Below are 12,793 nucleotides of genomic sequence, written 5' to 3'. Positions count from 1 at the left end.
AAGCACACCGCTACGCCCCTGTGCCACGCTCAAGTAGCAGAACCGCAAAGCCCACCACTCATGAGAGCCGCTCACATTCTCTGGAAACAATAAGCAAATGCAACTCCCTCACCACCAATACTGCTTTGCATTTTTCATTCCGCCACAGCCAACACTTCTTAAATTAAAACAGGAAATAACAATGTATCACTAAAGCACAAAAGCAGCTTATTTTCTACAGCAAATGTCTCGCATAGGAACGCATACCTCTCCAGTGATGTCAGTCTGTGAACAAGCATCGCAGTGTTGTTGAGGTAAACAGGAGTCACTGAGCGAACTAGAATTGTGCTGGAGATCCTGCAGGGAATCTGTAATACAACAGCTATTCCTGAATCCATCTGTTAACTTGGCCAGGCTCTACAGAAGAGATTAAAAAAAAAAAAAAAAAAAAAAAAAAAAAGAAAGAAAAAAAATCAGAAAAACTTATTTTTATAATTCTTTTATTAAGAGAAAACAAAGAAAAAAATTATTTTAGAAATATGACAGGTAGCTTGCCTATAGAGAGCTATTTACAGAAAGTAAAATTCATTGTAGTGTTACAAACATGCAGAAGCTTTGCTTTGGAATAAACCTCTCCTTTTAAAAGATGCATCTAACAGTAAACAGATTTTAAATTATTTCTTTTAAACCTGTGAATGTTTCAGCTTTTGTATGGCTTACAGTTCTTTAAATCTAGCAGCTGTCAACTTTCAGGTTAGCTGATAGGGAAGACAAATGTGATTCACCTGCCCTTTTGCCATCTTTTGCACAGGTTACATTCCTTAGCCACTAATGCTATCACATCCAGCTTGACGAATACCTTGTATTGATTGTAGTTTTATGACAGCTGATTTCACCCTTGTGCTCTCTTACCCAAGGTTCACATAGTTAAGAGATATTTTACACTTTGGGTTATGCAAGGGACATCTCTGAGATGTCTAAACGATGACACAAACTGTGAGGGTAAAGCAGACACCTCAAGCAGTCTTTAAGGGGAAAGGAGAATAAGAGAGAATCACACAAAATAGTAACTTGTTCAACAATACAAGCTTGGTTGGCAGGCTTTTAAAATTCCTTTTAAAAAAAAAAAAAAGTTGTTAATATCACTTTTATTTTCTGATTGTGCATTCTCTCTTTTTCAAAAATTACAGATAATGTAGTACCAATAACAAAACCACCGTGCAGGCTGTCATTTATGACAAAGGCCCTAATCATTATGCATCAAAAGAACATTAAAAAAAAAAAATAAAAAACTAAATTCTGTCCCCTCACCAGAAGATAAAGGGTAATCAAATTATGTGAAAAAAAAATTTTAACAGAAATTTGACGAGCTGTATCAATTTATAAATCATAACATAATCAAACCATGTGGTTCTAAAAATACACATAAAAGCTCTCAAAACTGCTTACTCCGGTGTGTAAACTACAGAATCAGAGACAAACCTGAAGCACTGCACAGGGAAGTCTGGCCCTCAGGAATCTCAGTGGCTCTGACAACTGGTGATTTGCAACAAGCCCCAGTTACTGTCCATATCCAATTACCAGATTTCTTAGCCTTCAAAGCGCAGTTTACAAAGGATAACATGTCAATGCTGCCTTTTCTTATGACAAATTCAACTAACGGAGCCAAGACAAACCTGTGTAACAGCAACTGGTTGCTGCTCACAGAACAGCAAGGCCGCCATTTTTGGAGCCTCAGAAGCATCCATGGGAACTGCAGCAGGCCTGAAACCAGCCAGGAAAAGCGGCTTTTTCTGGTGGCCTCCATTTCAGTCATATGTGGCCCATCCCTTTGTTCTCATTAATACACCAGTCCCTCCCTCAGGCCTGCCTCCACAAGACAAAAAAAGAGGGAAAATACCCAGCCTGGTGCAGGACGAATGAAGGAGTGGGCTCCCTACCCACAGGAGTGGGAGGCCTGTGCTCCCCCCACGGCCCCCCCAGTCACACATTTTGTCTTCTTCTATGAGGGAAAGGCAGGGTGAGATGTCGCTCCCTCTCCAGTCTCCGTCTGCCGGTACTACAAGGTCCGAGCGGGGCTGGGATTTTGTGCTCAGCCCTGGCAGCGACAGAGGACAGCGAAGGACGAAACAGTTTCTTCTCAGCCCTGAGACAGCAAAATTCAATATCAAGTTATGTTGCCGAGAAGTCCCTAGCTAGTGTCCCTTTATCCTCCCAGACTTGCCGCAAAATTAACTGTTCCATCACATGGCAAAAAAACCTAGAATGTCTTCCACTTTATGAAAACTGAAAATTACAGACTCCTGTCTAACTCTCTTCTTCAAATCTCACTGGAAATCATCCAGTCCTGTCAGTCTCCTGCTGTATGGACAATCAAGATAGATCCCTAATGCGTTTATAACATGGAAATAACAATTTCAAAGAATAGCTACACAAACATCAAACATCTACCATGTCCTCTTCCCAGTAAAACAGAACCAGTCATATGAACAAAAATGGAGGATTCAGAAAGCCGGAGGTTTCTCCCAAATAAGCTATGTCCCATCTGGCACTTTTGGCTAACACATATTATGTTACAGACATACATAACATCAAAGATCGTGATGGCAGAACTTTTGCCTCTATTTCAGCTATTTTATGCACTCCTGGTGTGCTCCTGACACCCTCCAGCACTTCCTTGGCAGCTAACGAAGGGCAGTTTGGCCGCTGGCCAGGCTTCCCATCCAGGTACACTTGCTGAACCCTGGAAACTACTTAAAAATTACACAGCGTTTGGCAAGTAGCAATCACCAAGTAGCATCACCTTAACTTACATCTACACGCATAGGTGACTATGCTCCAGGCTAAGCATATATGCTTTGAGTCCCTCTAGCTGGATAAGTGAAAGCACAGCCACCAGCAATCTTAACATGGAAAATTATAACGTGAGTTAGCATACTTTTAGATAGAAACAATTTACATAAACTGTTAGGAGTAATATCTTCCCCAGCTATGTGGAAGAATCCATCTTTTGTCTGGGGTTTATGGATTGTTTATGGCAATCCCACAGAATCTGCCAGACCAGCCTACCAATATGGATGTGAAGTTCTAGGCACACCAGCCCAGACCTACCCAAAAAGAGAGAAATGAGCGCATGGTCATTTCACCATTGTTGCTATCTGATTTAGGAGCTCTCTGCCACATACGATTTCATTGCAGTTCCTATCTAACCTATTTAGCCTGCTTAACTGGTAAAGAAAAGAAAAGGAAAAAAGAAAAAACACACAAAACCCAAAATCCAATGCTTCCTAAGGATAAAGGACATTTTAAAAGCACATGCACATACTGGAACAAAAACAAAAGTAAGAAAGGGAAGGGGGGGCAGGAGGAGGGACAAACACACACACACACACACACACACACACACTGCCTTCCGGAACCTAACCATGCACCTTGATTACTCAATCTTATGTAAAAAGTTCACCCATTTTTTTTAGAGCTGTGACACTGCATATCTGGCTTGCTTTGTAACCACAGCACCCAGTTTAAATCTGACCACTCTCTCCTTCCCTGGTCAGCCTTCTCTCCCACACAACTCAATCCAATTACCATCTTTCTATGACAGCCACAATTTTCCAAGCACCTACACATGACTGAGTCACTTCTACTATGTTTAGTTCTGTTGCTTACACTGGCCAGATTTAAATTAAGAAATAGTAAGAAACTGTCTATTTCCTTTCTCTGAAATAATAAATCCCAATCTGTTTACACAATACTTCAAACTCCTCTATAAACAGCTTTCAAAACAAAAAGTTTTTCATAAGAAAGCTCTTGTTAGGCCCCACCTGGAGTACCACATTCAGCTCTGGGGCCCCCAATGTAAGAAGGACATGGACCTGTTGGAGCAAGTCCAGAGGAGGGTCATGAAGATGATCAGAGGGCTGGAGCACCTCTCCTCTGAAGAAAGGCTGAGAGAGTTGGGGTTGTTCAGCCTGGAGAAGAGAAGGCTCTGGAGAGACCTTATAGCAGCCTTCCAGTACCTAAAGGGGACTTACAGGAAAGCTGGAGAGGGACTTTTTACAAGGTCATGTAGTGATAGGACAAGGGGTAATGGCTTTAAACTGAAAGAGCGTAGATTTAGGTTAGATGTAAGGAAGAAGTTCCTCACTGTGAGGGTGGTGAGGCACTGGAACAGGTTGCCCAGAGGAGTTGTGGCTGCCCCATCCCTGGCAGTGTTCAAGGCCAGGTTGGATGGGGCTTGGAGCAACCTGGTCTGGTGGAAGGTGTCCCTGCCCATGGCAGGGGGCTTAGACCAGATGATCTTTAAAGGTCCCTTCCAACCCAAACCATTCTATGAAAGCTTGTTTTACCAACAGTAACTTTAAAATGTAGCATATTCGAGGACAAAACAATTTCAAAATTTATAGGAAATTAAAAATCAAATTCTGAACTCATTAGGAAGATACTTAAAATAGACTTGCACTTGTTTGACGAGGCCAAATAAATCCATAACAATAATCTTCAACTAATCATAAAAAGGCAAAACACATAAAAGTTTAGTGACAACAAAAATAATTTAATTTTTTTGGTCAAAATTTTTAAAAATATCAGGCAGGAAGCTGGATATTTTTGCGGAGCACAGTAAATTGGCAGAAACACACAATTTTTACAACTGTACATACTGTAAACTACGGCATTTAATCCCTTACTACAATTGCAACAAAACATGCAGAACTGTTTTGCATGCTAGGCCTGTGTGGAACTCCTAGATTCTCCTGGGCTGTACACCTACTATTGGATGCTATCACAACAGTTTGTCATTAATTACAAAAATGATACCTTCTCGACTGATATTTCCTGTATGTCACGTAGACCCATGAAGAAGGATGGCAACACTTTTCATTTTCACTTCTGTCTTGTGCAACCTCTACATGCTGGTGCTGCCAGCATTGCCCAATCCTTGATGCTAAGCTTGATCCTAGACTTCTAATTCCCTCAACATTTTATTTAAACAAACTGCAAGTGCACCTAAAGTTGGTTTAAGAGATACGATTTTCAAGACATCTCAATGTTTACAGCTAGATTTAGTGCCACTGAGGACTGCAAATGTAAGGAAAAGGGAAGGGGGGGGGGGGAGGGGGGAATCTAGTGGGGGAGTTAAAACAAGGCCAGTAGTTAAGCTGCTCCAAGATCTCACATACAAGTCTTGAAATTACCAGTTAGTTTCCTAAAATGTGCGTCACTGCATCCATGAAGAACTGCCTTTCTAATCGTTTCTTGCTAGCCAGGCATGTGGAAGACTGAGAATTACTTTAAAACTTGGCCAACGCAAAATATCAAATATGTTAAAAGTTGCCAAGGCAGGAACTTTTCATAGTGACTTAAGTGTTCTGTCTACTTGAACAAGGATTTGTGGTCCATCAGCTGACCTTTGGGTAATGCTTTGGAGACTGAATAATTGTATAACTATGGATATTCATTATATGTAGGTTACAAGCTACACATATCATTTAACAATTAAAAAAATACCAGTGAAACACTACTGCAGAGAAAACTGAAAGAAAATGTTTGAATGGCGATATTAACTTAGTATGGTCCCAAAAATTTAGGTAACAAACATGCCTTTTTCCATATAGCAGTTAGAAAACTGGGTGAAGATAACTGTCCTTGACACCCCTCTGTATCTGCAGCATATTTGGGCAAGTCTATACTGAAGTCCCTGCGGTGGCAGAATCATGGCTCTTTGATCAAGCTCTCATGACATTAATAACTCAGACTTAGAAACTGAGAGCTCGGAGCAGGATGCAGAATCCATTCAAAAGTCTGGTCACTACTCAGGCATGTATCTCCCCACGATCCTCATGCACTCATTTAAAGCTTTCATGATGTTTTCTGTATACATTGCATTTAATCATAGTCTGAGGATTTTGTGAGAACATTTAAAATTAACATGTGTCTTGATATGGGTACTTGAGAGGAGAATTTGGGGCAAAAAAAAGAAGAACTGCCAAACTGTGGCATAGTGACACAGAGATCCAGTTTTGTGAAATGCTTATAAAAGAAAAAAATCACGGTAGACAAACTGGTAAATGTTTTAGCACATGACTTCTCAGTCCTACTTCATTATAGGCAACACAAAGAGACATTAAACAAAATTAAAAACAAATACCATAAAACTTAAAGATTTTTTTAAAATGCAACATAATTACTCCATAGCAGTCTTTGATACAGTCAGCAGTAATAGAAAGCTATATTAAATAAAGACATTGATCTAAATGTAAGAATAGTACATTATCTAAAACAAAAGTAAGAAATGCATACAAAGTGTTGTGTTCACAGTATAGACAATGACTACTTACCTCTTTTGAGCTGCCTGCTATTAGCAATTATCAAACAGAAAAATCAGTGTAGGCCACCCACTTCCTTATTTGAACTTGGTAACCCCAATGCAGTCACAAACAAGAAAATAGAGGTAGGTTATTACTGTTTAGCAGCTATTTGTTCAGTAGCATATTTTTTACCTGCATAAGGTCCTGCCTTTCTTTTTCACCTGTGCATATAGCTTTCTTTATGGTTCGAAGCTCACTCATTATAGCTTGTGCTTCATCCAGTCTATAATTTGTATGAGCACTTGACATCTTACGATCAATCCTGTTGAAAAGATTAAGACAAGTTCAGGAATTTTCACATAATCAGAAAGCGCACAGACATTTTAAGACCTGTTGTTCATTCATGTACCACTTTATTTCCAGGAATAAAACGATACTCTACTTGGAATTAACACAGCACTCAGTGCCAAGTACACTCTAAAGACAAAGCAATGCAATTACTTACCCAGGTTCTGCAGAACCAACAAATTTCCTGGGTTTAGTGTCCTAATACAGAGCGAGCTTACAGGTAGTGTCTGCGGACTATTTCAAGCAAGAGAAGTAAAATCAACCTAAAACTAACCTACACAGTAATAACTCAAAAATAAAGATATTAGCAGTCCAGCTGTCATATTTTCCATGCGGCACTACACATCACAACATCTCTTCCAGGACTTCTATATGATCTTGCTTCAGAAGTTTCTAACACAGGCATTTCATTTTCTTGGGAAGAAATTTTTAATTCCTAAAGTTTTATTGCAAATGCTTTCCTGCCACTATGGGCATCTTTGAGTATCTTGTCTAGAAGACATCATTGTCCTGCACCAAGGAACATCACATGGGACCATTCCAGAAGGTTTCAAATGCAAACTCAGCAAGGAGCATGAGCACTACTCACTACATGAAGTACTAACAACATTTCCACCTTGCCATAAAAATCTCTCATCTTATGTGGGACATCCACTGTCTCATCCACTTTTTCCCAGCAGTTTGCAATAGCAAAGGACAACAGATCAGGACACAGAAGCCTAGTCCAGTGTACCATCTTCATAATTTGCTTTGATTTATAGATAAAGAACAAGACCAGAGACTCTGCAGAACTTACTAGAACCACCATTCGGTCTCAGACTTACAATGAAAAGCTATGGGTTTTTAACAGGCTACCCACAGCCATTAGTGAAAATTGTGTTAAATTCTTGTTAAAATATGAAAAACCTCAATTTTCCTGTTAATCTAGCATAGAAAGTGTGTATATAGAAAAAAGGTTGTATGTGTAATTGTCCCTAAGCCAATGCTAAGAATGAACATCTCCAGGAAAAGGTGACTCTGGTTAACAGAATTAAAGATAAAACATACATCGGTCATTACAGAGGACATCAATCTATAAAAGGATGTAGTAGGAGAGGGTACACTATACATACATGACAAGAATACTCAAACTCTATTTAAAATATTGAGAATAACTATAAGTTTCAAGGTAGGTATTGTATCAAGCTAAGAGTGTCAAGAACACTCACTCAGCATGTTCTGCCAGTTAAACAAAATCAGTGAAATTTCACTTGCAGCAGATAACTTGGTTTAAAATTAAAAATATTAAAATGAAAAATCAAAAGGCTTGAATGAAAATCCTGTGGGTTTATTGTGCAGCTCACAATATTTAGGAAAAAAAAATGCAGGTTAGGTTTCTATGGTTTTGGTTTGTTTGGTTTTTTCTGACAGTTCCTGCTTTTGGAGTCAACACAAAGTAAGTCTGAACCTCAACCTTCCTACTTAAACACAATTTTCCCCATGGTGCATAAGAAAATATATAAGCCTTTATGATATTTGGTTCAAGAACAAGAAAGGACTTAAATGTCATGTGGATTAAAGGTTTTTTTGGTTAGGTTAGTTTTGTTTTCCTTTTAAGATGTTTACATGAGTCTTCACTAAATTATAGTTAAAATCCTGAAAAGATTAGATAAAACCATGGTAAAACTACTAATCCAATTCATTAAAAGTTACATGAAAAAGATAACATGTGGTTTTATCTGAAGGTTACCTTAATGTTAAGATCATAGATTCTGCCCAAACATTAGACCTGAAAATGTCTCCTACAAAACTGCTCATTATACTGTTTGCCAGGTCCAAGGTGGCATTTCAGGAAAAGGAAATTATTTAATTTCAACCAGATTTTTGTCCAGCTACCCACATATTCATGCTCCTGGACGTCACTTCGGAGCCCAACTTATGAATTGGTATTTGTTTAAGGAAAGAATCAGAAAGTTTCTACTGCCAGAAATATTTGAGCTTAAATCAGTATTGCTGTCAACCCAAACTGACTTAAGTACCTTACAAAATTATTTGTTATTTATTGTCTGTTACCTCCTTTCATAAAGCTCTAGTTTTGAAAGCCACTAAGTTAACAGGAATCTTCCGTTTTATTAATGGAAAAGAGCATGATACAAATACAGATTAGACCTTTGTATGAACAGAAGAACATTCAACTAATATCCAAAACTATGAATAAAGTATACATTTTCTGAGGAAGATGTTTCTAGGACACACAGACTATTAATACACTTGCAATACTTTCAGTCCTATAGGGCAGTTTCCATGTTCCTCTATTGTTCTCCACAGGCCTTCAAATACACAAGACTCCCCCCGTCCTCACCAAAGCACAGGTCTGTAGCCGAGTTAAAATCTAATTTAATTTTGTCAGGTCTCATATGCTCTAAACTAGCCTGTAGCTACAAATTGTTTAGTCAGTCCTAATTCCCTGTCTCTCCCAACTTCTCTCAGCATTCACCCCGCTCTCAGAGCCAACTGGCCAAGTTTTCATTTCCTTTGTTGCTAAACGCCTTCCTCCAAAATTCCTGCCGTCGAGCAGAAGGGTCACTGAAAACACAGGGGAGGAGGAACTGCTCCTCCTCCTCAGTCCCTGCGCCAGGTCAGAGGAAGGAGTTTGTTCCAGAAAAGGCTCATCTTTAACCCTGTAACTCTGGACCGCGACAGGATCAGCCGCACCTCGGGGAAAGGCGCCTGCGGAGGTTGAGGAACACTGTCACGCAGGGTGGGATTTTTGCAGGCTTTAAACGGTGAGCTCCAGAAAGTCTCCAGTGGGCAAAGGCAGACTGCGATGTCCAAAGGCTTATCACAACATTGCCAAATTTGGATGAAACAATAGAAAACATAGCCCTAAGAAAAAGCTGCAGCACTACAAAGTTTGAAATTCTGACCGTATTGAAATTGTAGAGGTATTAAAAAAAAAAAAAAAAAACAAAAAAAAAAAAACAAAAAAACAAAAAAACCCCACACTTTAATCCTCTCTCCCTCCACAAAACCCCACTTTTCTCTAGTTGTTTTGTGGTTTGGTTTTTGGGTTGGGTCTTTTTTTTTTTTTTTTTTTTTGTCTCCTCAAAGATGGCTAAGCCATTTTACTAAAATTAAAAAGAACAGAAAACAAAACACAGTCCAAGGCAGACACTGTATGTGGAAAATGTCAATGCAAGAGATTTGCATTTAACAAAGGCATCTGAATCAGACAGCAAAATAGATTGATGGAAATACTGAGCAACCTAACCACCCTCACGATAAAATATGTCTCTCCTCTAAGAGCTATACCCAGCAGAGGTGCCCAGGAAGTCTGAGGGCAGCAGGTTCTGATACCTGCTCATAATGCCATTCTGGTCAGACTTTCAAAGCAAACATTCAGCCAGATGTAAAGTCCAAGTGTGACAGCTCCTAATGTTGTTCTTGGCTTATACTTGAAATAAAGTGAAGAACACGGCTTTAAAAAAGCTGAACAGGATGCATGCCATTCTCAGTTTGGCAGTTACTTGAAGATTTGACCTAGCACAAGAAGGAAGAAAAATTACGCAGACAAAAAGTTTAAAAAAGGTAACAAAAGGGGAAAATGTCCGAGAGGTAAGAAACTTAAAAAAAAATCTGCATATTTATTTTAAAAAAGGAGCAATGAGTTTCTTTTTAGACAATATACTTACTTTATGGATATACAAAAACTAAAATACTTCAGCTTTGGTACTTGACTCGAGTGACCCTTCTCTCCTGACAAATACAAGCAGTAGGGGAGAGATCACCCAGGGACAACCTAGAGCACAGTTAGGCTTTTCGCCCGATTTGTCTGCAGACTACACAAGGAGGCTAGAGAAACTTCTCCCTTCAGTTGTTAGCGTGAGTACTCTCCAAATCGGCTCACTTCCAACTAGAAGCAAAATACTCAAAAGAAAGCACATATCTCACCAGAAGGGCAATTAAAAAATTACTTAAAAACACAAAACAAAGAAAAACCAACAAGCCTCTGGTTCACAAGTGAAGTCGTCACTACATAGAGCAGAGCTCAGCAAGGCACAAACACTGACAGAAATTCACTCCAATCCTCCCCAGCTTCAGCAAGCAACAACAAATGCCACCCAGTGCACCAACAAGACAGAGGGTGACCGTAGCAATAGCAGCAACGAGCAGCACCGAAGCATTGAGTTCTCATACTTGAACTTTTAAACTAGATGATTAGAGTGACCACTGACTAATCAGATATGCTTTAAAGTAATTCCTCTCTTGTATGCCTCTCCTATACCGCATCCTGGAGTATGGGCAACTTCACTTGGGCTAAAATCCAAGACTAACATTTGTCTTCTTAATCATTCGCAGACTTTACTTTTCAAAAAGTTGCACTATCTTAAATGAATTATATTAATTAAAACAATCTTGAGTTTCAAATGGCCTTCAAATACTTTCATCATCCTAGTCAACTGGTTAGTCCTTTTATAAAACAATTGAACCTACACCCTTAAAATAACTCAGTAACCAGTAGGAAAACAAATAAAGTAGAAAAGGCAAGGCAATTCTTACTCACTTCAAGAAAATGTGATTAAGAATCTTAAGACAAAATTGCTTTTGTTCTGTTACTGCTTATGTATCTAGGCCACCATCCTAAAACGTTGACTATACCTAAATTATTACTTAAAATATTTGCTGTTTCAATATACCGAGTGCTTTATTTTACTAATTTTCAGTTAATGTCATACATTAACAATTCCCCTAACTACCTGTAAATACTTAGTGTAGTCAATAAAAATATATTTATGCCTGACAATTATTACATTATATCTGCCAATGAAGGATTTTGGCTGAAAAAGTTTTCTTCTCTTAAGCTTTTAAAACAGAAGAACATTGTAAGCTTAAAAAAAAAAAAACCAAAACAAAAAAACCCCCAACAAACAAAAAACCCAAAACAAACCAAAATCCAAACAATATGAAGTGCATGGGCTACTCCCTCACCTTTAAAAGTTAAATCTGAGTATGTCACTTTATATCATTTCGTTAACGTAATACCAATCAAAATCAAAGTTGGAAAATAAGTAACCTAATTGCTCCAATCCCTGAAACTTTGCCAGAATTCCTGAAGCGAAAGTGCGCACCCACACTTTGTAGCACCAACACAATAAATCCGAAGCTTCAAAATATTTCCACAGATACTGTACTTATGCTGCAAAACGCATTAGACATGCAACGGTTCCAACGTTTTTCAGGAAGCGCCTGCATTAGGCAGTTCGTTCACATGCATGCTGGAAAAAATGCCAAGATTTCTAAACGCATGGCCACATGTCCAAGGCAAACGCAAGAGCTGTTCAACACATGGTCTAGCTGCTGGCCTTGTTGAACGGATCTGGAAGCCACAACAACCTGTGTTTACCTGCCATCTTTTCCATGGCCTGGCAACCTCTCTCCCTACCCCACCGGGCATCCTGCATACGTGCTACGCGTGTAGGTGACTAAGCGGCGCACAGATGGAAGTCACTCAGTTCCCATCTGATGGCCTGTCGGAAGAGTGGCAGGGAGAGGGTCACCACAACAGGTCACAACCTTGGCCACCACTGAGCGCAAAAGAAACAGAGCTCCGTCTGCCTAATAGCCCCGGGGGCAGTGGCAAATTACCCCAAGCTACCTTTCCGCACAGGGAGGAGACAAGGAGTCGCACTGACATGCACTCATTCTGCAGACATGCAACAAAATCCAAATCCTTACAGACCATCAGATTTGCAGTACACGCACAAATCAGCTATGCTGTGCAGTGCCGCGACAACATCTTCAGTAGAGTTAAAGAACAGGGCCTATAAAACTGTTTTTGCACGTGGATCTATGAAATCACCACTCCAACCAATTCTGTCCAACCCTTCTTCCATCATTTCACACTGTTCTCACCCCGCATCACTATCATAGCAGAAACTCTGAAGCAAAGCAATTAAGAGGTTTCAACTTTTTTTCTTTTTTTTGGCAATGCTTTTCTAAGAAATTCATTCCAAGGCGAATAAAGTAAAGAAAAAAAAGATCCTCCCACAAACTATTAACTTACTCTTGCAGAGTTTCCACTCCTTTTTCCTTATATTGCAGCTCCTGCTTCATCTGTGCCAATTCTCGTTTTAGCCTAGAAAGCTGAATATAACAAGATAATTTAAAGTAATAATATG

General features: G+C 39.3%; 1 protein-coding gene across 5 annotated transcripts in view; it reads right to left on the bottom strand.

Annotated features, from left to right (window-relative positions):
* WWC3 (WWC family member 3) overlaps positions 1–12,793 on the bottom strand; it is a 103,822-nt gene that overhangs the window by 42,167 nt on the left and 48,862 nt on the right. For all 5 annotated transcript variants that reach the window (XM_049834333.1, XM_049834330.1, XM_049834331.1 and 2 more), the window contains exons 5-7: positions 12,679–12,758; positions 6,480–6,609; positions 247–396 (exon numbers count right to left, since the gene is read on the bottom strand). In XM_049834333.1, the coding sequence (XP_049690290.1) occupies positions 247–396; positions 6,480–6,609; positions 12,679–12,758 (360 nt within the window). The remainder of the gene's footprint in view (positions 1–246; positions 397–6,479; positions 6,610–12,678; positions 12,759–12,793) is intronic.

This window comes from Accipiter gentilis, chromosome 31 (genome assembly GCF_929443795.1).
Source record: "Accipiter gentilis chromosome 31, bAccGen1.1, whole genome shotgun sequence".
NCBI classification, from domain to species: domain Eukaryota; kingdom Metazoa; phylum Chordata; class Aves; order Accipitriformes; family Accipitridae; genus Astur; species Astur gentilis.
The sequence above is the reverse complement of the archived record's forward strand: the minus strand, read 5'-3'. Positions and strand labels throughout refer to the sequence as shown.